Genomic DNA, 22,309 nt, shown 5'->3' with positions numbered 1-22,309 from the left:
CCCTCCCCATCCTGCAGCAGCCATAATTTACTTACTCCAGCCTTGGTCTCCAGCAGAGCCATAGAGTCTCTTCGGGGTCTGGACTTTTCCTGTAGCCACCAAGGCCAGCTGAGCTCTGCCCTTCCCACAGCCAGCCCTGCCCAGCCCAGTGTCCAGCCAGCTAAGCCAGACTGACTGGAACATTGGGGTATGTGACCACCAGGGACCACTAGAGACATCCCCAGGACAGAAGAGTGCAGAGGAGGAGGCTGGTCTGTGCCCTTGGTGGCACGGACAGAGCAGGGAGGGGGCCCAGGACATTTGTCCCCAACGGCAGCCTCTGTCCCCAGGCGTTGGCAGCCCTGGCTGCTGGGCCCAGGTCTGGGGGCACTTTGGCTGTGGCCCAGCTCCATCCTCCTGCGGGGCTCAGGGCTGTTCCCGGCCATGGCCAGCCCTGCCCGGCCTCTCTGCTGGCCCAGAGCCCGGCAGAGCCCGGGGCAGGGCTGTCTGTGCAGGCCCACAGGGGCCACGGGCTGTGCAGGAGCTGGCAGAGGCTGCCCAGCAGGGAGGCCATGGGGCACAGAGCCCCAAGGCTGCCGTGGGCACCACGGCACAGGGGCCGTTCCCACCCGCAGGGCTCCTGTCCTGCCCTGGGCCTGCACAGGGGCTGTGGCACCATGGCTGGGCCAGCGCGGCACAAAGGGGCCACGGAGCTGCTGCTGGGGGGGGACAGCAAGGCCAGGCACAGACAGGGAATTGCTGGGCACTGCCTGGGCTGGGCAGGGCTGGCTGTGGGAAGGGCAGAGCTCAGCTGGCCTTGGTGGCTGCAGGAAAAGTCCAGAGCCCAAAGAGCCTCCATGGCTGTTGCGTAGACCATCACTGGATTTAATTCAGACAGACGCTGTGAAGTTTAGGAAGTCTTGGAGAGAAGAGAAGCTTCACAAACCTCAAGGTGGGGAATGTCGCCAGTTTTAAAACCACCTCCACCTGTTGAGCACACACAGTGCTTGTTCTTCAACACTCACTGGCCCATGGAACTGCACACTGTCCATTGTGTAAGAAGTATTGGAAAGTGACCAGCTCCAGTTGTGCCAACTTTTAAAAGTCCCCCGGGCAGTCAGTTGTGACTCTGGCATCACCAACAACCAGGGACCACTAAAGAGACCCACGGGTCAGAAGAACACATCTGTGAAGGGAGGGGAGAATATGTTAATGATTTCAGGAAAATTATTACTATATGTATGTTTATTCTGTCACAAACACTGAATATGTATGTGAAACACAGTCTGTAAGCAGGAACTTTCCAGTACTCTGCATGCACACCTTTGGGAGGAGCTCTTCTCCATTGTGCATCTGGCTGAATAAAGAATGGTACTTCTTCCTGCTCTCTTGGTGTTAAGCAGTTTCTTTTTTTTTTTTTTTTCCCTCATTTTTGGTATCAGTGTCACAATGGACCCTGCCTTCCATGGAGCCCTGCAGTGTCACAATGGCCCCTTGGTTACACAAGACCCCACAGTGCCACAAGGATCCCCTTTGCTATCACAAGGCCCTGAAGTGTCATAATGTCCCCTTGGTTCCTTGAGGCCCCTCCATGTCACAATGAACAACTTGATTATATTGGCCTCTCCTGTGTCACAACAGTTCCTTGATTCCAGGAGCCCTTGCAGTGCCACACTGCTCTCCTGGGTTCCAAGAGGGCCTGAAGTGTCACAATGACCCCTTGGTTCTATGGGGGCCCAAAGTGTCACAATGGTCTCCTGGTGTCAAGGGGATCCACAGTATCACCATGGGCATTTGGTTCTGTGAGATGCCACGTGTCACAATGCTCTCCTTGTCTGCAGTGTCACAATGGTCTCCTTAGTTCCATGGGGCACCCCAGGGTCACAAGGGTCTCCTTGGCTCCACAGTGTGACAATGCACCCTTGGTTACAGGAAGCCCTGCAGTGTCACAATGGACATTTGTAGGGCTGGAACACCTCTGCTCTGGAGCCAGGCTGAGAGAGCTGGAGCTGTTCAGCCTGGGTGTGTGAAGGCTCCAGGGAGACATTGGAGCCCATTCCAGCACCTAAAGGGGCTCTGAGAGCGCTGGAGAGGGACTTTGGACAAAGGCCTGGAGTGACAGGACAAGAGGGAATGGCCATGAGAGGAAGGAGGGCAGGTTTAGATGGGATATTGGGAAGAAATTCTTCCCAGTGAGGGTGGTGAGGCCCTGGCACAGGTTACCCAGAGAGGCTGCAGACTCCCCACCTCTGGAGGTGTTCAAGGCCAGGCCACATGGAGCAATCTGGTCCAGTAGAAAGTGTCCTTGCCTATGGTAGGACATTGGAACTGGATGATCTTTATGATGGATGGATGGATGGATGGATGGATGGATGGATGGATGGACGGACAGATGGATGATGATTCAAACTGCCTCTGCCCACTCAGTGCCAGCCCCTCTCCCCAGGCGAGCACAGCAGCCCTGGGCAGGGGAGAGAGGGGCCTGGCCAGAGCTGGTGCCTGCAGCAGCAGCTTCCTCTGCATTCCTCCCTGCAGGCACAGAAACACTCCCTTGCTCTTCTCCCTGGACATCCCTTTCCCCAGCTGGATGTGCCCTGGCTGCCTGGGCTGCCTTGTCCTGCTGCCCCAGCCCTGCTCCCCACAGGGCCCTGAGCTGGCTCTGCTGCTCGGGACACACCAAGTTCTGCTGCAGTCCATGGCCGGGGCTGCAGGGAAGCAGCAGCTCCAGGGGAAGGTGTCAGAAAGGCTCTGGGCACTGAGGCTGAAAGGGGCACCCCAGGGTGTGCAAGTTCTCTGTGTGGGAGCTGAGCTGGTGACCCCTGGAGCCCTCCCAAGTACTGGGGCTGCACCTCCATCTCCAGAGGAGATGGGACAGATGGGAGTAGAGACAAATAATTCCTGCTGGATTCTTTATTGTGTTTGCTTCTACAGGTGACCTGGATCCATCTGTAGAGGAGGTGTTTTGTGTCAGATAACACTGGTGGAATAAAAGGAACATTTTTTAGCTGAAAATAATATTCAATGCCTAATGCACAATAAGAAAAAGAGACACATATGATCAGAAAAGGATCTGAATTTTTCAGAGGATGACAGATTCATTGATATTGCAGTAGTCAAACCCGTTCAAATACTTTGCTCAGGGTTATCTTGAGATCAGAAAAGATCACCAGGGGCCAAAGCCAGCCAGAGCTCTCTGTCCTGGCAGCTTTTGTCTTGGAGAACCCTTGCATATAGGGAATTTTTAAGGGGGACTATCAATTTTGGCCATGGGATCTAGAAAGACAGATGGCTCATTTCCATCCCGTGGTAACTCATACCTTTAATGGACATGTGATTCTAAAAGAGTGACCTTATATACAGGTGCTACATCTGTATTAAAATAAGCCATTACCACAAAATACACCCCAAGTTCCCAGACTGATTTCTTGTTTTCTCTATCCCTGCACTCTTGAGCCAGATGTCTTCTACTTGTCTTACAACTGTCCTTGCTGGGAAAGCAGGCCCTGCATGCCTTGTTTCTGGGCTAAAACTTCACAGGCACAGTAAAAGCTTATTGAACCCTTCTGGTTTCAATCCCAAGGCTGTGTGTGGCCAGACAGAGGCAGGCAGGAGGCAGAGCTGTCAGCAAAGGAAGGGCCCAGCCAGCTGGGGCAGCCGGGGGATGACGACAGCCTGCAGGGACAGAGGCGCAGGGCATGGACACCGTAGGACAGCCTGGGCTGCACAGGGCACAGGGATGGGCAGCAGCTGCAAGGCCCTGACACAGCCAACTCCTGCAGCACTTGGGCCATGGCTGCTGGGCCTGGGCCTGAGCCATGAGCAGGAGACAAGTGACCCTTGCAGCCCTGGGGCCTCATTGCCTCCTTGGCCCTGCTCAGCAGCCTGGCAGGGGCCACCCCATGCTCCTGCCCTTGGCATTGCACATCCCCACATGCCAGTGGCCTGGGAAGAGCCCTGAGCACTGAGGGAGGGGCAGGATGTGCCTTGGCAGGGGCTGGGGCTCAGGCCTTGGCCCTCTGCATTCCTGAAACACATCCAGGTTTGGTCAGCATCAGAGACACCTTTGCCTTGTTTGTCCCCACCTGTCATCACTGCCTGCAATGTTCTGCTCTAACTGGAACCTGGGAACAATTTCTCAGTCCTGGACAGCTCAGTGGATCCCATTAAAACTTCAAGAAACTTCAGTGTTTCAATTTAATTTTGAGTTCTTGAGAAGTTTTTTGAACACGCTCTCAGGGACTGAGTCTGATGTAAACAACACCAAATCCACGGGAGGGTCATTAAAGTCCTTGTACTTTTCCTGTGCTGCTGAGCTGGGCTGGGCTCCTGGCACAGAGGCAGCTCCTGACAACCAAGAAAAGTTTCAGAAAGACATTTCTCCTGTGGAGAAATCCTCCTTCTGATGGGGTGTCTGTGTTATTTGAAATGTAGACTCAGATGAAAGTTTACAGTGGCATAATAACCTTTTCTGTTCCTTTCTCATTCATTGTTAACCCCAATTGTGTTTTCTTTGTTTTGCTTTAGTTTTGCTCTTAACAGTATAGAACATCATTCTGTTACATGGAATATCAGCTTTTGCACTTATGTCTATTGATATCTGTGTATATGGAGCTTATACCTGTAGAATATAAACTTTTAAATATAATACGTATGTTTCATCGGCAAATAAACTCACTGAACTGAGTAAGTGTCCCCCAGACCCTCCAGGATCCCCAGGTGTCCCCTCAGCGCCCACTCGGACCCCCAGAAACTGTTCCAAGATCTCCTGAATGCTCCAACCCCACAGATTCCCGTTATGGGCACTTTTGGGAATTCATCTCGTACCATCCCCCGCGGCCTCAGAGCCCCTCAGAACACAGTTCCACGCCTGAACCTCCTGCCGTGCCCCGCGCCCTAAAGAGCCCAGACAGAGCTCCCCAAGCTCCCCTCAAGTGCTCCCGAACCGTTTACGTTCCCCCCAGGACCTCAAGTCGCGGCTCGGACGCAGAAGTGTCCCCCAAGTGCCTTCCCGGACCCACAATCGCCCCGTTCGAGCCACTTCCGGGACTACAGCTCCCAGCATGCTCCGCGATGAACGGAAAACGCTCTTCCAGCCATAACTCCATCTCCCGTCATGCCCCGCGCCCCACCCAGAGCTATTGGAGCTGCGCCTCGAACTCCCGTGATGCTCCGCGGCCCCGTTAAACCGTGTTCTACCCGCGCCTACAACTCCCATCATGCCCCGCGCCCCAGAGAGTCCCCTCAGAGCCCCCCAAGTGCCCGCCCGGACCCCGAAGGGCCCCAGATTCCCCTCCCTGACCCCCAAGTGCCCCCCTGGACCCCCAAGTGCTCCCCGGACCCCGAATTGTCCGACAGAATCCCTAAGTGCCCCTCCAAGTGCCCACCCGGCTCCCTCAGGTGTCCTCCAGACCCTCAAGTTCTCTCCAGATTCCCTCCCCAGACTCAAAACTGCCCTAAATGTGCCCCAGAGATGTCTCCATGAACCCCAAAGTGGCCTATTTTTCCCTAGCCGAGAAAATGATTAAAGAGATGCGAAAAAAAAAAATTAAAAAAGGACTAGATAGCATGGAGAGAGAAATCAATAGCCAGTAGTGGCCAATTAAGAAATGAAAGGAATTCTGTTGCTTAGAACTAATAGCCAAAAAAATTTTGGTTGCCAAACTGTATAGATTTTTTAGTATACGTATGAAAAATAGGTAATAAAAATGAAAATGATATTATAAATAAGAAATATAATATTATAATTTTATTTATTAATTCTTTTTTAATTATCAAGAAAAATTCACTCTTTTTTTAATGTATTGGGATTTCAGTCCCAGGGTGGGCAGCCCCAGACATGGTGGCTTTGAGTGATGTGAAAAAAGGTCCACTTTTCGGTAAATTTTAAGAAATATGTTTAATAAAAAATTAAGACAATTAGGAGATAAAAAAAGCCAAGTACGGAAGGCCGGGTGACTTGGCATTCAGCCAAGTCTACACCTTGATATCTCAGAGACATTCTTTAAATATCCTTCCTATCACAAAAGTTTATGAATATTCATATAATTCCATAAACTAGTTTCCATATTCCAGGAACTGTTTTGCATGGTTCCTCCTTGGGTCCACCTTTTTAGAGCACGCGTGTTTCGTGGCTGTGTCTTCACTATCACCTCCAGCTTGGGCCTTGGTCCATACTTTCTCCAGGTGGTAGATGCTGATAGTTGGTGTATCAGTAGCAGAGTCTTCTTTACATGTTCAGTGGATGTTATCCTGACCAAACAGACAGTTTAAGCATACTTACATCAACTACTAATACTATGCCTAATCTTCTTTTACTAATAGCAGAAATGAACTTATATCCTCTATCCTTACCATAACGTTATTAATCATGTAGCACACATCTTGCGAAAAGCCAATTTTATAATACACATTTATAACAATGAGGAGCAGGTTGTCCAAACAGCAGAGTCAGAACACACTCATTCTTCTCTGTGCTCAGACCTCCTAAAGAAACATTCATCATAAAGATCACTTGGGGAATGCTTCTGTCACCTCTTCAATGAATTGAAAATAAAAAAAAAAAATACACCCTTGGTTACAAAGCAAAAATAAAGAATAATAATAAAAAAAATTACGATGACCTGTGAATTCTTCCTCCTTAACAGAACTCCAAACTGACTTCAATCAGCTGCACAAGCCCTGGAGACATGAAGACAACTAAAGGGAGACAAAGAGCTCCTCAGGGCTTTCTGTATTTTCATGAGCCCCACACTGGATTTGAGGCTGAGTCCAGGAGCCCCAGACACTGAAAGAAGTTTGAAGAAGTTGCTCAAGGAGTCAGAAGCAAAAGTCCAAGTCCCTTGGAGCATCCCTGGGCCCCAGGGAGGGCAGGGAGTGCCAAAGGCTCCCCAGGGACTGGTGAGAGCAGATCCTTGAGGGCAGGATTGCAGGGAGGCCAAGGCTGTGAGCAGGGAACTGCAATGCTGAGCAAGGCCTGGGCTGGTTGGAGGCAGCAGAAAGGCCAAGGGCTGAGCCCAGGGCTGGGACAGCAGGGCCTGTCCCTCGCGGGTGGCTCGGGGCTCTTGGTGGGGCACTGGGATGGCAGGGGCAGCAAGGACAAATGTCCTCAAGCTGCAAGCCCTGGCAGCCTCCTCAGGGAGGGGCCAGGCAGAAGCAAAGTGCAGGCCCTGAAAGGAAAGTTCCTCCTGTGGTGTTATGAATAAAAATGGGCGGAGTTAATATTAATCTCCTTAAAATGCCTTTATTAATCAGCTCTTACAATGGTTGCTCGAGGGGTTTTTGGCTGCCCGCTGCGCCGTGGAGGAGGAGGGTGCTCATCAGCTCTGCTGCAGGGAGTTGAGCAGGGCTGGAGAACTCTTCCCTCGCTGGGAGTGTTCTCAGAGTTCTGAATTGCCTTTGTTTTCCTCAGGGGTCTCACTTCTGGCCTGGCACTCTTAAGTCACAGCGAGTCACAGAAACTGGAAAAATCAGATCCCCCAATACTCTAGGGTCCACACGGCCCAGCATTGGTTCCTGTGTGTTTTAATTTTACTTAGTTTTATTTTTATAAGGGGTTTCTGGTGTTAAAAGAGTCCCGAGATGCACCTGGGGTTTCTGATTTGCATGTGGGGTCGGCTGGGGCGGGCGGCTGGAGGCTCTAACGACCGCATGGCAGTTTTGCAGCAGTTATGGCGTCTTGGGGGTCTCGCACCGCCTCACAGCGGCGGCAGCGTTGGCGGGGGTTCGGGCTGGGACTGCGGGGGCGCTGGGAGGAGCGGCCGGTTTTCTTTCCCTCTTGGCCCCGGCGGCGGCAGCGGGTGGGGGCCGGGGCTGCCCTTCCCCTCCCTGGTCTCAGCAGCGGGGCTCGGCAGCCTCGTCGGTCTGCGGCGGGAGCGCCCGCTGGTCGGCGGCGGGGGCTGGGGCTGGCTTTCTCTTTTCCAGTCCCGGCGGCGGCAGCGGGTGGCGGCTGCGGTGCCGGCTGCTTCTTTGAATGGAGCGGGTGAGCCCGCTCTCAAGGTTTGTTCTTAAGGTGGTCCGAGGTCTGCGGGGGTGTAGACTTTTTCTCTTTCAGGGTGACAGGCAGTTTACTCTGGGGTCTGGGGGAGGGGCCTGCGGGTGGTTTCTAAGCGACCAGGCAACTCCCCCTTCACTGCCCCCCCCCCCTCCCTGGGGGGGGGGGGGGTGCACGGAGGTGGCTTTTTACAAAATAAACATTTAAGATATTAATACACTTATTACATGACAAAGGTTTCAATTTTCCAAATTTCATTTCTTTCAATTCCTCATCTCTCCTTTTAATCAGATATTTTATCCTGCATCAACTTATTTTTGGTAATATATATATATTTTTTTTTTTTGTGACTTTTGATACTGATTATAATTTTTTATTATTATTATTATTATTATTATTATTCTTTTTGGGGTTTAAACTTAACTTGTCTAAGTTTGGACTTTGCTCATATCAATCACAGTTTGGTTTTGTTTTGTTATTTTTTGTTTAATTTTTGGGGCTTTTTTTTTTTTAAGTGCTTTTGGTGTTGAAAGGAATCCGAATTTGGGCCACATTTTTGACTGCTAGGGACTTCTTGTGGCAAATTTTTTTTTTTTTATCAAACTAATAAACAAATTTTTACTGAGGGGTTTGCCTAGCCAAAACTATTCTCTTATAGAGCACTCTCCAGTTAAGCTTTGCTCAAAGGTGGCAGTATTTCTTATGACTAATTGTTTTCTCTCTTTCTGACAGGTTGAGAGTTGGAGGTCAGCAAAGCAAGTGTGGTTTGTGTTGGTATAAACTCTCATCGAGGACTGTGAGCTCTTCCCATCGTTGATGGGGGAATGCCTCTCTGAACCAGCTCCTCTTATGGGTCTACTCATCACCCAGACTATCATTAGTCCTCCCAAGAGTCCAGTATGAACCTTTCTCATCTTTAGGTCTCACCTGGGCTTGCCTCTTGGTTTCAGGAGCTTTCCTGGTTCAGTTTCCAGAGTTTTTTTTCTCTTGCACCTTCACACTTGGCTGTTAACTTTTAGGTAGCTTTCTTGGGATATGCTCTATGAGAGATTTCTAAATTTTTGTAGTAATTTTCCCAACAATTTATACTAATTTAAAACAACAAACAATCCCACAACTTTTGTGATTGATATGTGCTCTCAGTAACAACATTACAGCGACAACAACAAACTTTTAACAACAATATCACAACCACCAATACAAACAGTAATAAAAACCTTTTGTATATAATAATTGAATTATGCAGTTTTTGGGTTTTCTTTGAAGGTTATTTTTGAAGAGTTTGAATATGAAACAACAGTCTATGGGGGATGATGTTTTGAAAGGTCTGTGCTGGACAGGATGTTTGGAGGTGTTACTGCTGGTCTTTTCACTCTGGTCTTTAGCAGCACCTGGAAAGGACTTATATTTTGGGGTTAATGGAGTAAGGGGAGATGTTTGGGGATTTTTTGATTTTGGTTTTTCTTTCTTGGTAACCTCCTGGGTTAGAGGGTTAACAAGAATGGAAGTCTAAACATCACTTTATAAGGGGAAGCTCTTATGTTAAATTGGGGCCAGGTTTTAATTTATAGAAGGGCAAGAGGCAAACAAACAGCTGAGCCAATTTAGCTGTGTTTCCTCTATTAATTTGGTTTACACAATTTTGAAAGTCATACATTTTATGACTTTTCAAGTTTCATCATCTTTTTCATTTAATATACTTTCTAATATATCTTTCTCTCTCTTGATTGCCTCATCAAATGATGTCTTTTGGCAATCCCTTTTTAGGTGCCCTATTCCTTCACAATAGAAACACTTCCGAGTTTCCCCTTGTCTTTTAGGGGTCACCCAAGGTAGTAGATTATTTCTTTGCCCTCTGACTGGCTTCCCATCCTCTCGGTGGGGTGAACTCTGGTTAGATACACTTTCTCTAGCCACAGCTACCATGATTTTTCCCTTTGTTATGGCTTTTTCTTCTTCCCTTCTTAAATTGACTTTTAAGGCTTTTCTTAACAAGTCATTTATTCCTCTATCTTGCCAGTCTTCCATCTTTTCTAATTTTCTTCTAATATCTGGCCAGGACTTGGTAACAAACTGTGTTTTAAGTAACACCTGGCCTTCAGGGCTTTCTGGGTCAATATTAGAATATACTCGGAAATTTTGCTTAATTCTGCTCAGCCAAGTGGCTGGGGTCTCATCCTTTCCTTGCATACTATCAAATGCAAGTTTTGAGTTATTGCTTCTGGGGACTGACTCTTTAATTCCTTTGATTATCAAATTTCGATAATCATCCATATTTCTCCTGTCTTCTTCCCTATTTGGATTCCACTTTGGATCAGTTACTGGCAGTTTCTGTTCACCTGAGGGCCCTATTCTATTCTCCCTTTCCCAAATCCGTATCCCTGCTGTTCGAATCATCCTTATCTCCTCGGGGCTAAATAAAGTTCTGAATATAGAATTTATTTCCCCCCATGTGAAGGTATTGGGACCCAGGAACTGATCTACCTGTTCAGCCACCCCCACTGGATCTTCTACTAAGTTTCCCAGTTCCTTTTTGAAGTTCCTGACCTCTGAGGTTGTCAGAGGGGCATTTACAAATCCCACCCCTCCAGCAACTCCGCCCATTGGAACTTCTCTCAAAGGAAAAAGCTTAGCTTTTGATCCTGTGTTATAAGAATGTCCCTCTGGATTATTTTCAGGGGGACGCTCTATGCTTGGGGTGGGCAAATTCGGTTCCCAGTTTGCAGGTGGGGCTGGAACCATGGATGGCAAGGGAGAAAAAACATAGCTACTGTTAGGGGAAACTGGGGGTATTTCTGTTGTATAGAAGGGGTTAGTACTGGATGGAGGGAGACTCAACGGAGGGCTGGTTAGGGAGGGGGCAAAGGTATTCGTAGAGGGAGGAATAGGGGAATTAGTTTGAGGGATTTGAGGGTGGCTTGGGGCTGAAGGTAGGAGGGAAACAGGGGTTACAGTTTGGGGAAGTTGGAAGGGGTTTCCAGGGGGAACCTGGGGCATATCTGGATATGCTGGAGGGGGAGGTAAGAAACTAAGTGGATCCCAGATGGGGCCATTCTCTTCTTTATCACTCTTTTCTTTTTTCCCCTGTAACTTACAAATCTTTATGTTCTCTCTATTTCTGCTCTGTTCTTCCCAACAAGCAGCATACTGCACTTGTTCTGATTTTCTGTCACCTTGGGATCTCAGATGCTGATTTAACTGAGCACACATCCAAGGGTCTGTTGTTCCGTGCCATGGCCATTCTCCAGGTAAACCCAGAGTAGGCCATATCTCTACACAATAATGGATCATCTTGATCTTATCTAAATTTCTAGTACTTTCCTCTCTGTCTCACTGTTCTAACATTTTTCTTAGTGGGCTCCCTGGAGGGATGTGTGGTATTTTCTCTTTTTGTGTTTCAGCTTCTCTAGGCCTACTTATCCAAGTACCCATTCTTACTTGGTAACTTTATTTAAATTTCTTGAAAGCTCTTTCACTCAAACTCACTCAACTCACACTCACTCGTGAGCTCTGGAAGCAGTTTGTATGACTCGCCCTTAGGGCCCCAACCACTGCCACAGCCAGCCCCCGGTACCCGTCAATGGCCTCAGCACTCCTGGTGCTTTTGTCACCACCCCAGCCGGTACCCTCTTTCACTCCTGCGCGTCCGGCGTATCCCCGTAAGCAGCCGGTCAACCTGGGCCCAGGGTTCCAGTCGCTACTTCTGCCAGGATACACACACAGAGTATGCGACTCACTCACTTGCCCTATTGTCAAGTTCCTTGCACGTTAGAACTCCCCTAACTTTCACTCACTGCATTCGGTAGCACCGGCCTTAGATACCCCCGACCAGCTTTACCACTCCGTGTCCGGTAGCATGGCGCTCTTGGCCACCCCCGCTCAACACGACACACTCAAACCCGGTAGTGTATCTAACCCGACCCCCGCCCAGTGCACTCTTCACACCCGGTAGCGTGCTCCCCTTTGAGCACCCCCGTCCAGTGTGACCATCCTGTACTCCGTCAGTTACCTCAGCCTGGCCACCCCTCCCCTGGGAGCAGCCCCTGGTAACCTTGGCCAGTACCCCTTGCTCTCCCCACACCCCTGCAGGTCCCTGGGAGCAGCCCCTAGCCACCCTTTCTCCTGCGTCGGTGTGGTGCGTGCCTCACACACTTGTCCCTGGCCTCCCCGCCCACTTGAGGTGACCTGGGTGGTTTTCCCCTACAGGTCTAGGGGAAACCTACAGTACCACTTACTCTATGATGTGCCACTCACACTCTATTTAGCCTCCGCACGTCCAGAGGGGGGTCCCCTACACCCCTGGAGACGCCTCTCTCACTCTGTTTCCTTTCGCTTCCTCCTGTTCCTGACCTCTCCTCTCACGAAGAGGTGGAAATGCAGTACTGAGGAGTCCTCACTCACTTCGGGGGTCCGTGCTAACGGCCCCCGTCTCACTCACACACACACTCGCCCGTCTCCACTCCCGCCACCGAGTTTGTATTTACCCGGTGCTCCTCAACGGCGCCCCCTTGTGGCTGCCGTGTGTCCCTCGAGGCTGGCGTGCATTGTCCTCTTTGGTCCAGGAGGCCAGCTGTCCAGGAGGTCCAAGGTGGGCGGCGCCTTCCTGTCTCGGTCCTCTTCTGGGCGTGGCCACTCCCGGTCGAGACCCCAATTTGTTATGAATAAATGGGCAGAAAAAATATTAATCTCTTTAAAATGCCTTTATTAATCAGCTCTTATGATGGTTGCTCAAGGGGTTTTTGGCACCCCATGCGTTGTGGAGGAGGAGGGTGCTGAACAGCTCTGCTGCAGGGAGTTCAACAGAGCTGGAGAACCCGCCCCTAGCTGGGAGTAATCCCAAAGTTCTCAGTTGCTTTTGTTTTCTTCGGGGGTCTCACTTCTGGTTTGGCACTCTTAAGTCACAGCCAGTCACAGAAACTGGAAAAATCAGTTCCCCCGATACTTTAGGGTCTACACGGCCTAGCATTGGTTCCTGTGTGTTTTAATTTTACTTAGTTTTATTTTTAAAAGGGGTTTCTGGTGTTAAAAGAGTCCCGAGATGCACCTTGGACTTTTGATTTGCATGTACAGGGTCGCTCTCGGGCAGCAGGGGCTGCGGGCTCTCATGGCAGTTTCGCAATTCAATATGGCGTCTTGGAGGTTTCAGTGGTGGGCAGCACCAGGGCTGTGAGGTGGGGACGGAACATGGCGGGCGTGGGTCCCCCTTTCTTGGAGCGGGGCGGCGGTCTGGGCGCGCCCGGGGACGCGGCACAGGAGCTCGTGGACGTGCCATCTAGCAGCGGCGGCTGGCCGCCCGTCGGCCGCGCCATGTGGTGGTTTTGCGGGCTTTGGGGTTTTTCTGCGCCGGGGCTCGGGCCGGGCGGGCGACTGCTTGGCGGCTGGAGCCACGCTGGGGCGGGCGGCTCCGCGGGGAGCGTGGGGAGCCAGCCTCTCAGCGGCGGGCTCGGGCCGCGGTGGCGCTAGGAGGAGCAGCCGGTCCTCTCTTCCCTTGCTTCGGCGGTGGCAGTGCTGGCTGCTCCGGCGTCAGCGGGGGTGGGGGGGAGCCGCGGTGCCGAGTTTCTTTGAAGGGAACAGGCTTTCGCTTTTGAGGTTTGTTTTTAAGGTGGTCCAAGGTCTGGGGGGGTGCAGACTCCCTCTCTTTCAGGGCGGCAGGCAGCCCACTTTGGGGTCTGGGGGAGGGGCCTGTGGGCGGTTCCTAAGCAACCAGGCAACTCCCCCTTCACTGCCCCCCCCCTCCCCCTCCCTAGGGGGGGGCACGGAGGTGGCTTTTTACAAAATAAACATTTAAGATATTAATACACTTATTATATGACAATTAAAGGTTTTAGTTTTCCAAATTTCATTTTTTTCAACACATATGTTTCATCAGCAAATAAACTCATTGAACTGACTAAGTGTCCCCCAGACCGTCCAGGATCCCCAGGTGTCCCCCAGCGCCCACTCGGACCCCCAGAAACTGTTCCAAGATCCCCTGAATGCTCCAACCCCACAGATTCCCGTTACGGGCACTTTTGGGAATTCATCTTGTACCATCCCCCACGGCCTCAGAGCCCCTCAGAACACAGTTCCACGCCTAAACCTCCTGCCGTGCCCCAAGCCCTAAAGAGCCCAGACAGAGCTCCCCAAGCTCCCCCCAAGTGCTCCCGAACGTTATACAATCCCCGAATGACCTCAAGTCACGGCTCGGACGCAGAAGTGTCCCCCAAGTGCCTTCCCGGACCCACAATCGCCCCGTTCGAGCCACTTCCAGGACTACAGCTCCCAGCATGCTCCGCGGTGAACAAAGAGCGGACTTCCAGCCATGACTCCATCTCCCGTCATGCCCCGCGCCCCACCCAGAGCCGTTGGAGCTGCGCCTCGAACTCCCGTGATGCTCCGCGGCCCCGTTAAACCCTGTCATACCCGCGCCTACAACTCCCATCATCCCCCGTGCCCCAGAGAGTCCCCTCAGAGCCCCCCAAGTGCCCGCCCGGACCCCGAAGGGCCCCAGATTCCCCTCCCTGACCCCCAAGTGCCCTCTGGACCCTCAAGTGGTCCCCCGGACCCTGAACTGTCCGACAGAATCCTTAAGTGCCCCTCCAAGTGCCCACCCGGCTCCCACAAATGTCCTCCAGACCCTCAAGTTCTCTCCAAATTCTCTCCCCATACCCATAACTGCCCCAAATATGCCCCAGAAATGTCTCCGTAGACCCCAAAGTGGCCCCTTTTACCGTTTCCGAGAAAATTATTAGAAAGATGTGAAAATTACAGAAATAAAAAAAATGGACAAATTAGCATGGAGAGGGAGAAATCAATAGCCAGTTGTGGTCAATTAATAAATGAAGAGAATTGTGTTGCTTAGAACTAATAGCCGATAATTTCTTGGTTGCTAAACTGCATAGATTTTTTATTATACGTGTAAAAAATAGCTAATAAAAATACAGAATTATAAAATAAAGAAGAAATATATTATTATAATATTCTTAATTAATTCATTTTTAATTATCAAGAAAAATTTGCTCTGTTTTTTAATATGTTGGGATTTCAGTCCCAGGGTGGGCAATGTCAGACATGGTGACCTTGAGTGAGGAGCAGGTTGTCCAAACAGCAGGGTCAGAACACAAGGGGCTCCTTCTTCTCTGTGCTCAGACCTCCTAAGGAAATATTCAGCATTAAATCACTTGGGGAATGCTTCTGTCACCTCTTCAATGAATTGAAAATAAAAAAAAACAACGCCCTTGGTTACAAAGAAAAAAAAATCATATGATGACCCGTGAAATTTTCCTCCTTAACAGAACTCCAAACTGACTCCAAGCAGCTGCACAAGCCCTGGAGACATGAAGACAACTGAAGGAAGACAAAGAGGTCCAGAGGGCTTTCTATATTTTCATGAGCCCACGCTGGATTTGGGGCTGAGTCCAGGAGCCCCAGACACTGAGAGAAGTTTGAAGAAGTTGCTCAAGGAGTCAGAAGCAAAAGTCCAAGTCCCTTGGAGCATCCCTGGGCCCCAGGGAGGGCAGGGAGTGCCAAAGGCTCCCCAGGGACTGGTGAGAGCAGATCCTTGAGGGCAGGATTGCAGGGAGGCCAAGGCTGTGAGCAGGGAACTGCAATGCTGAGCAAGGCCTGGGCTGGTTGGAGGCAGCAGAAAGGCCAAGGGCTGAGCCCAGGGCTGGGACAGCAGGGCCTGTCCCTCGCGGGTGGCTCGGGGCTCCCAGTGGGGCACTGGGATGGCAGGGGCAGCAAGGACAAATGTCCTCAAGCTGCAAGGCCTGGCAGCCTCCTCAGGGAGGGGCCAGGCAGAAGCAAAGTGCAGGCCCTGAAAGGAAAGTTCCTCCTGTGGGGCCTCCAGAGGCGCTGCCAGAGCCCAGGGGACAAAGGCCTGGCTGCCTGTGGCCCTGCCAGCCCTGCCCAGCCCTTGGCCATGTGTCCTGCAGGCTGTGCCCCCTGTGCTGCTGCTGCTGTGCCCTGGCCGGCTGCACACGCCCATCTCGCTGTCCCCCCAGCATTTCTCAGCCCAGCATTTCTGTGCCCTCCCTGGGCTCCCTGCACCCAGCGCTGCCGGCTCCTGGCACACAGAGCCAGCCCATGGCCCAGCCTCACGCTGGGACACCTCCTGCACCAAAATTCTGCCCTGCCAGGGACTTTTCTTTTTCCTCAGCTCCAGCCTGAACCTTCCAAGCTGCACTTTGGAGAGGTTTCCTGCTCTTCCCACTGCAGAGCAAAGCTCTGTCTGCTGCTGTTCACAAACAGAGAAGGGCTGGTGGGAGATCTGGTGGTCAGAGGTACACTGACCATGCAATTACTGAATTTTTAAATATTATGTGAAAGAAGGAGAGGCATTAATAAAACTTCTACACTGGACATAGAGAGAGCAGACTTCATTCTAATCTAGATGCTGATTTGGGGAGTGCCAAATCAAGTACTGATTTTTTTAAACGGAAACAGCCCATAAGAACCAGGGTGCCCAGGAAGCAGGAACACACATCCAGAAAGAAATCTTGAAGGAGCAGGAACACCTTGTCCCTCTGTGCCAAAAAGTGAGCTGGCAGGGAAAATTACTGTCCTGGCTGGGTATGGAGCTTTTGCAGGAATTCAGGGGGAGAACAAATGGTGCATCACATTTGGAAAGAGGAGCAGGAAACTCAGGAGATGTTTAAGGGTGTCGTTAGCTCATGCACAAAGACAATGAGAGAGGTGAAAGCTCATTTAGAATTTAACCTGGCTACTTCTGTGAAGGACAACAAAAACGTTTTCATCAATACATTAATGGCAAAAGGAGGGGTATAGGGAACCTCCATTCCTCATTGGAGGGACATGGTTACCAAAGATGAGGAAAAGGCTGAGGTACTTAACCCCTTCTTTGCTTCTGTTGTCAGCAATAGGTCAGGTTGTCCTCAGGACAAGTGCTCTCCTGAGCTGGTAGATGGGCACAGGGAGCAGAAGAGCCCCCCTGTAATCCAGGAGGAAGCAGCTGCTGACCTGCTGAGCCACTCAGATGCTCACAGGAGTCTATGGGACCAGATGGGATCCATCCTAGGGGGATGAGGGAGCTGGTGGATGAGCTCCCCAAGCTGCTCTCCAGCATTTCTCATCACTCCTGGCTCCCCAGGGAGATCCCAGAGAACTGGAGGGGCCAATGTGAGCCCATCCCCAAGAAGGGCTGGAAGGAGGATCTGGGGAACTCCAGGCCTGTCAGCCTGACCTGGGTGCCTGGAAAGGTTATGGAACAGATCACCTTGAGTGCCATCACAGGGCACCCACAGGATGGCCCAGGGATCAGAGCCAGCCAGCGTGGATTTCAACATCTGCATTGATGGTCTGGATGAGGGGATTGAGTCCACCATCAGCAGATTTGCAGATGCCACCAAGCTGGGTGTGAGTGTGGATCTGCTGGAGGGTAGGAGGGCTGTGCACAGGGCCCTGGACAGGCTGGATCCAGGGCCCAAATCCAGCCATGGGAGGTTGAACAAGACCAAGGGCCGGGTCCTGCCCTTTGGCCACAACAAGCCCTGCAGTGCTACAGGCTGGGGACAGAGTGACTGGAGAGTGGCCAGGCAGAAAGGGAGCTGGGGCAGTGCTGGACAGCAGGCTGGACAACACAGACATTGCTGCTCCAGCTGCAGAGAAGAGAACAAAAGGGGGATCTCAAGTGAAAACTTTGCTGAGAAATCCTTTGGTTCATTTAGAGCCACTGAGAGCCCAGGCCCTCATTGACACAGTCTGGGCCCACAGAGAAGGTGGAGGGGATCAAAATGAGAAATGGCACAAACAGTGTTTGTGAACATCAGTGGATACTAAAACACAGGAAAAAAAAAAAAAAAAAAAAAAAAAAAAAAAAAAAAAAAAAACCCCACAACCAAACCAAGGAAAACTTTCAAAAGTGGCTTTTATTACAAGTATTGGCAGAAATTGGCCAGAAATTTAATGTTTCTCAAATTGTGCAGAGATCATTATCCACACTGCAGCCTTGAGCTCCTGGTTCCTCAGGCTGTAGATCAGGGGGTTCAGGGCTGGAGGCACCACCGAGTACAGAACTGACAGGGCCAGATCCAGGGATGGGGAGGAAATGGAGGGGGGCTTCAGGTAGGAAACAAATGATGTGCTGACGAATAGGGAGACCACAGCCAGGTGGGGGAGGCAGGTGGAAAAGGCTTTGTGCCGTCCCTGCTCAGAGGGGATCCTCAGCACAGCCCTGAAGATCTGCACATACGAGAAAACAATGAACACAAAACAGCCAAGTGCGAAGGAGGTAGTGACAAAAGAAACCCCAAGTTTCCTGAGGTAGGATTGGCAGCAGGAGAGCTTGAGGATGTGTGGGATTTCACAGAAGAACTGGCCCAGGGCATTGCCATGGCACAGGGGCAAGGAAAATGTATTGGCTGTGTGCAGCAGAGCATTGAGAAAGGCACTGGCCCAGGCAGCTGCTGCCATGTGGGCACAAGCTCTGCTGCCCAGGAGGGTCCCGTAGTGCAGGGGTTTGCAGATGGACACGTAGCGGTCGTAGCACATGACAGTAAGAAGGAAATACTCTGCTGAAATGAAAAACAAAAACAGAAATAGCTGTGCAGCACATCCTGCATAGGAGATGTGCCTGGTGTCCCAGAGGGAATTGTGCATGGCTTTGGGGACAGTGGTGAGGATGGAGCCCAGGTCGGTGAGGGCCAGGTGGAGCAGGAAGAAGAACATGGGGCTGTGCAGGTGGTGGCTGCAGGCCACGGCACTGATGACGAGGGTGTTGCCCAGGAGGGCAGCCAGGGAGATGCCCAGGAAGAGGCAGAAGTGCAGGAGCTGCAGCTGCCGCGTGTCTGCCAATGGCAGCAGGAGGAAGTGGCTGATGGAGCTGCTGTTGTACATTTTCTTTGTCTGGACATCCCAACCTGGAGAAGGAGGAAGGACAATGACATTTGAGGGGAGATTTCTCACAGAAAAGTCAAATCCCTTAGACCATTCCCTGCCACTAAACACCTCCCCCTTGTCTATGTCTAGGAGAACTTCCTTAACCTTGGTTGCTGGAGCCCTGATTGCTGCTGGCCAATGTTCAGTGAGGAGCCAGACCTCGACCTGCAGGACACCCGGGAGTCAGCCCTGAGCCCCAGTCAGTGCAGGGGAACAGTGAGGGCAGGGGCCAGTCCTGGTGTTTGGACATGGATTAAGAATCTCCTCCTAAGGCACGGGAACAGCCAGGGCAAAGTGAAGAGGATTGCAGGAGTCAGAACGAGAAATTCTGCTGCATCTGGGGAGAACAGAGAGTCCAGTGAGGCAGGAGGATTGTTTCAACCTTAGTGCAGACTGAGAGGAGCTGCTCTGTCCCTCTCTCCTGTTACCAGCTGCCCTGGGAAACTTCAGGGAACCTGGATTGCACCTCTCTGAGCTCCACTCCTGTGTTAGCCTGGAAAGCCAGGAGACACTGCTGAGAGCAGAGCGATCCCTGGCACACAAAGAGGCACCTGCCTTTCCCAAAGTCAGGCAGAGTCAGCTCATTCCCAGCCTTCCAGCTTGTCCTGCCCAGAGCTCCCTGGGGCAGAGGGAGCTGGGACACCCCATTGCTGTGCTCAGCCTGCACAGGAGGAGCCCAAGGGCTGGGCCTGAGCCTGCAGCTGCAACTGCCATTCCCAGAGAGCCCATCAGCAATGCCAGGAGCACCTGGGCAAGGCAAGGAGAGAGAGAGCTGGGCCCTGAAGAAAAGCCTTTCCCTGCCCAGCCCTGCCCAGCCCCTCCCAGGCAGCAGCAGTGCAGGACAGTGGCCCTGAGGCCCTGGTCAGCAGGGAATGGGCACATGGCAGGAGAGATGCCCTTCATCTCTGGGGCTGCTCTGCTGGCCCAGGAGGGGACTGAGGGCCCCAAGCCCCCGGGCTGAGGGCTGTGCTGGCTGGGAGGGGACACAGGAGCTGTGCTACTCAGGGCAGTGTGTGCCCTGCAGGGCAGGGCCAGCAGGTGCCACATGTCCCCTGCAGCAGGGCTTCCCTCAGCACTGCCTCCCTCCCTCCCTGCCCACGGCTCTGCTGCTGGAGCTGTCCCAGCCCGAGCTGTTCCTGTGGGCCCGGGCTCCTTCCCTGCCAGAGCTGCCAGAGCCCAGCCCAGCCCCTGGGCCAGCTCTGCCCTGCAGCTGCTCGGGGCTGCAGGGATTAAAGAACAGCTCCCCCAGGCCTGGTCACCATGGAAATGTGATGCTGCATGGATCTGGAGGCTGGGGAGGTGGAGGCACTTGCTGAGGTTCCCAGGAATCCTCAGTGTGATGGTTTAAGAGCCTCAGCCCCTGCTCTGCCCTGCACAGCTGACCTTCCATTGCCACCAGCCTGAGCCAAGGAAAATGGGAAGCACAGATTCAGAAAATCTGAGACTCAAGTAGGAAACCCCTGCCCTTTATGAGCTCATGAAAAATACCCTCAGGACCTGGGCATGAGCTGGAGCTGTGAGCAGCCCTGGCCCACACAGCACCCTCTCCACAGCAGCAGGACCTTCCCTGGCAGCAGGCACTCCTTGAACCCACAGCTCCCCTCCACCATCCATGGGAGCTCCCAGGCCGGCTGAGAGCTGCCCCTGGCAGGTGGCAGATCCCCTGGCCTGGCCAAGAGCCCTCAGGGCTGCAGCACCTGCTCTGCACCACAGCCCTGGGCAGCCCTGGCTGCAGCCCCAGCCTCAGCCCCTGCAGCCGTCCCTGGCAGCAGGAGCCGTCCTGCCCTGTCCCTCTGACGGTGGCCAGGGCAGCCCCGCTCTGGAGCACATCCTCCTCCAAAGCAGAAAGGGCAACAGAGCCATCCTTACAGTGCTGTCAGTCCTGTCCTGGGTCAGCTTTAGGAGATCCCTGCAGCCACAGACTGACTGTGTCAGAAGATTTCTCCATGAAGAAGCTTAGAATTTTCAAAAGGTGTGAGGATTTCTCTGTAAGTAATCCCAGAATTTTCCTTGCAGCTGTGTTATGTCTCTGTCGGCTTCACTGTTTTCAGGTACCTGCATGCAGTGCCCTCAGCCCTGCTGGGCTTGCAGATGAGCTGCTCCTCAGCAGAAATGTCTTTTTGAAGCTCTTCTTGGTTTCCAAGAGGTGCCTCTGTGCCAGGAGCTCAGCCCAGCTCAGCAGCACAGACACAGCACAAGGACTTTAATGAGCCTCAAGGTGCTTTGGTGTTGTTTACATCAGACTCAGTCCCTGAAAGGGTCTTTAAAACTTTTCAAGGACTCAAAATCAGATCAAAACTCTGAAGTTTCTTGAAGTTTTAATGGGTCCCTGTGAAGGATGTGACTAAGAAAGTGTCCCCAGGTTCCAGTTAGAGCAGAACATTGCAGGCAGTGATGACGGGTGGGGACAAACGAGGCAAAGGTGTCTCTGAAACTGAGCAAACCTGGATGTGTTTCAGGATTGCAAAGGGCCAAGGCCTGAGCCCCAGCCCCTGCCAAGGCACATCCTGTCCCTCCCTCAGTGCTCAGGGCTCTTCCCAGGCCACTGGGATGTGGGGATGTGCAATGCCAAGGGCAGCACCATGGGGAGGCCCCTGCCAGGCTGCTGAGCAGGGCCAAGGAGGCAATGAGGCCCCAGGGCTGCAAGGGTCACTTGTCTCCTGCTCATGGCTCAGGTCCAGGCCCAGCAGCCATGGCCCAAGTGCTGCAGGAGTTGGCTGTGTCAGGGCCTTGCAGCTGCTGCCCATCCCTGTGCCCTGTGCAGCCCAGGTTGTCTTACGGTGTCCATGCCCTGCACCTCTGTCCCTGCAGGCTGTCGTCATCCCCCAGCTGCCCCAGCTGGCTGGGCCCTTCCTTTGCTGACAGCTCTGCCTCCTGCCTGCCTCTGCAAAGCCTTGATTCCAAAATGTTTGATTCCATTTTTACCGTGCCTGTGAAGTTGTAGCACAGGGACAACTCATGCAGGGCCTGCTGTCTCAGTGAGGATGGTTGGAAGACAAGAATTCATCTGGCTCAAGAGTGCAATCATAGAGAAAACAAGGACTGAATCTGGAAAGTTTTGGTATGTTTTATTGAAATGGGTAAAATATAATATGCATTTAGCATCTGTATATAAGTGATACACTTGTAGAATCATGTATCCACATAAGATAGGAGTTGGGAGTTATCTCATGTTGGACCTCAGCCCTGTATTAATGATGCCCTGCCCTGGGAGAGAAATTCCTCTCTTCTTGTGTCCAGTCTGGACCTGCCCAGGTGATGTGCGTGGCATTAGTTCTTTCTCAGGCTGTTTTATACAATGAAGGAGAGCTCCACTCTCTCTGAAACCCCCATCAAGCCCTACCAGACTAGTCCTATTCTGTCCTCAGTCTTCACTCCACTGAGCCCAGGGCCCTCAGTCTCTATGGGTCACAACCCTTAGGCCTCCAGATCATATCTTTGGAGATTTTTGTGTCCTTTCAATGT

General features: G+C 52.0%; 3 protein-coding genes across 3 annotated transcripts in view; 1 reads left to right on the top strand and 2 right to left on the bottom strand.

The window, feature by feature from the left end:
* The window catches only part of LOC310920762 (olfactory receptor 14J1-like), a gene marked incomplete at its 3' end in the record, with an annotated part of 1,005,486 nt that overhangs the window by 807,279 nt on the left and 175,898 nt on the right, over positions 1-22,309 (top strand). The window lies entirely within an intron of this gene.
* Positions 1-22,309, bottom strand: part of LOC310920764 (olfactory receptor 14I1-like) — a gene marked incomplete at its 3' end in the record, with an annotated part of 59,194 nt that overhangs the window by 21,179 nt on the left and 15,706 nt on the right. The gene's annotated exons all lie outside the window — the stretch shown is intronic.
* LOC310920660 (olfactory receptor 14J1-like) lies at positions 17,584-18,802 on the bottom strand (the record flags this gene model as incomplete). The annotated part of the gene is made up of 1 exon (XM_083880722.1): positions 17,584-18,802. One exon carries the CDS (start codon positions 18,800-18,802, stop codon positions 17,870-17,872), a length of 933 nt encoding a protein of 310 aa, XP_083736848.1. The 3' UTR covers positions 17,584-17,869.

This window comes from Zosterops lateralis (assembly GCF_965231275.1).
Source record: "Zosterops lateralis genome assembly, chromosome: 31".
Taxonomy (NCBI): domain Eukaryota; kingdom Metazoa; phylum Chordata; class Aves; order Passeriformes; family Zosteropidae; genus Zosterops; species Zosterops lateralis.
The sequence above is the reverse complement of the archived record's forward strand: the minus strand, read 5'-3'. Positions and strand labels throughout refer to the sequence as shown.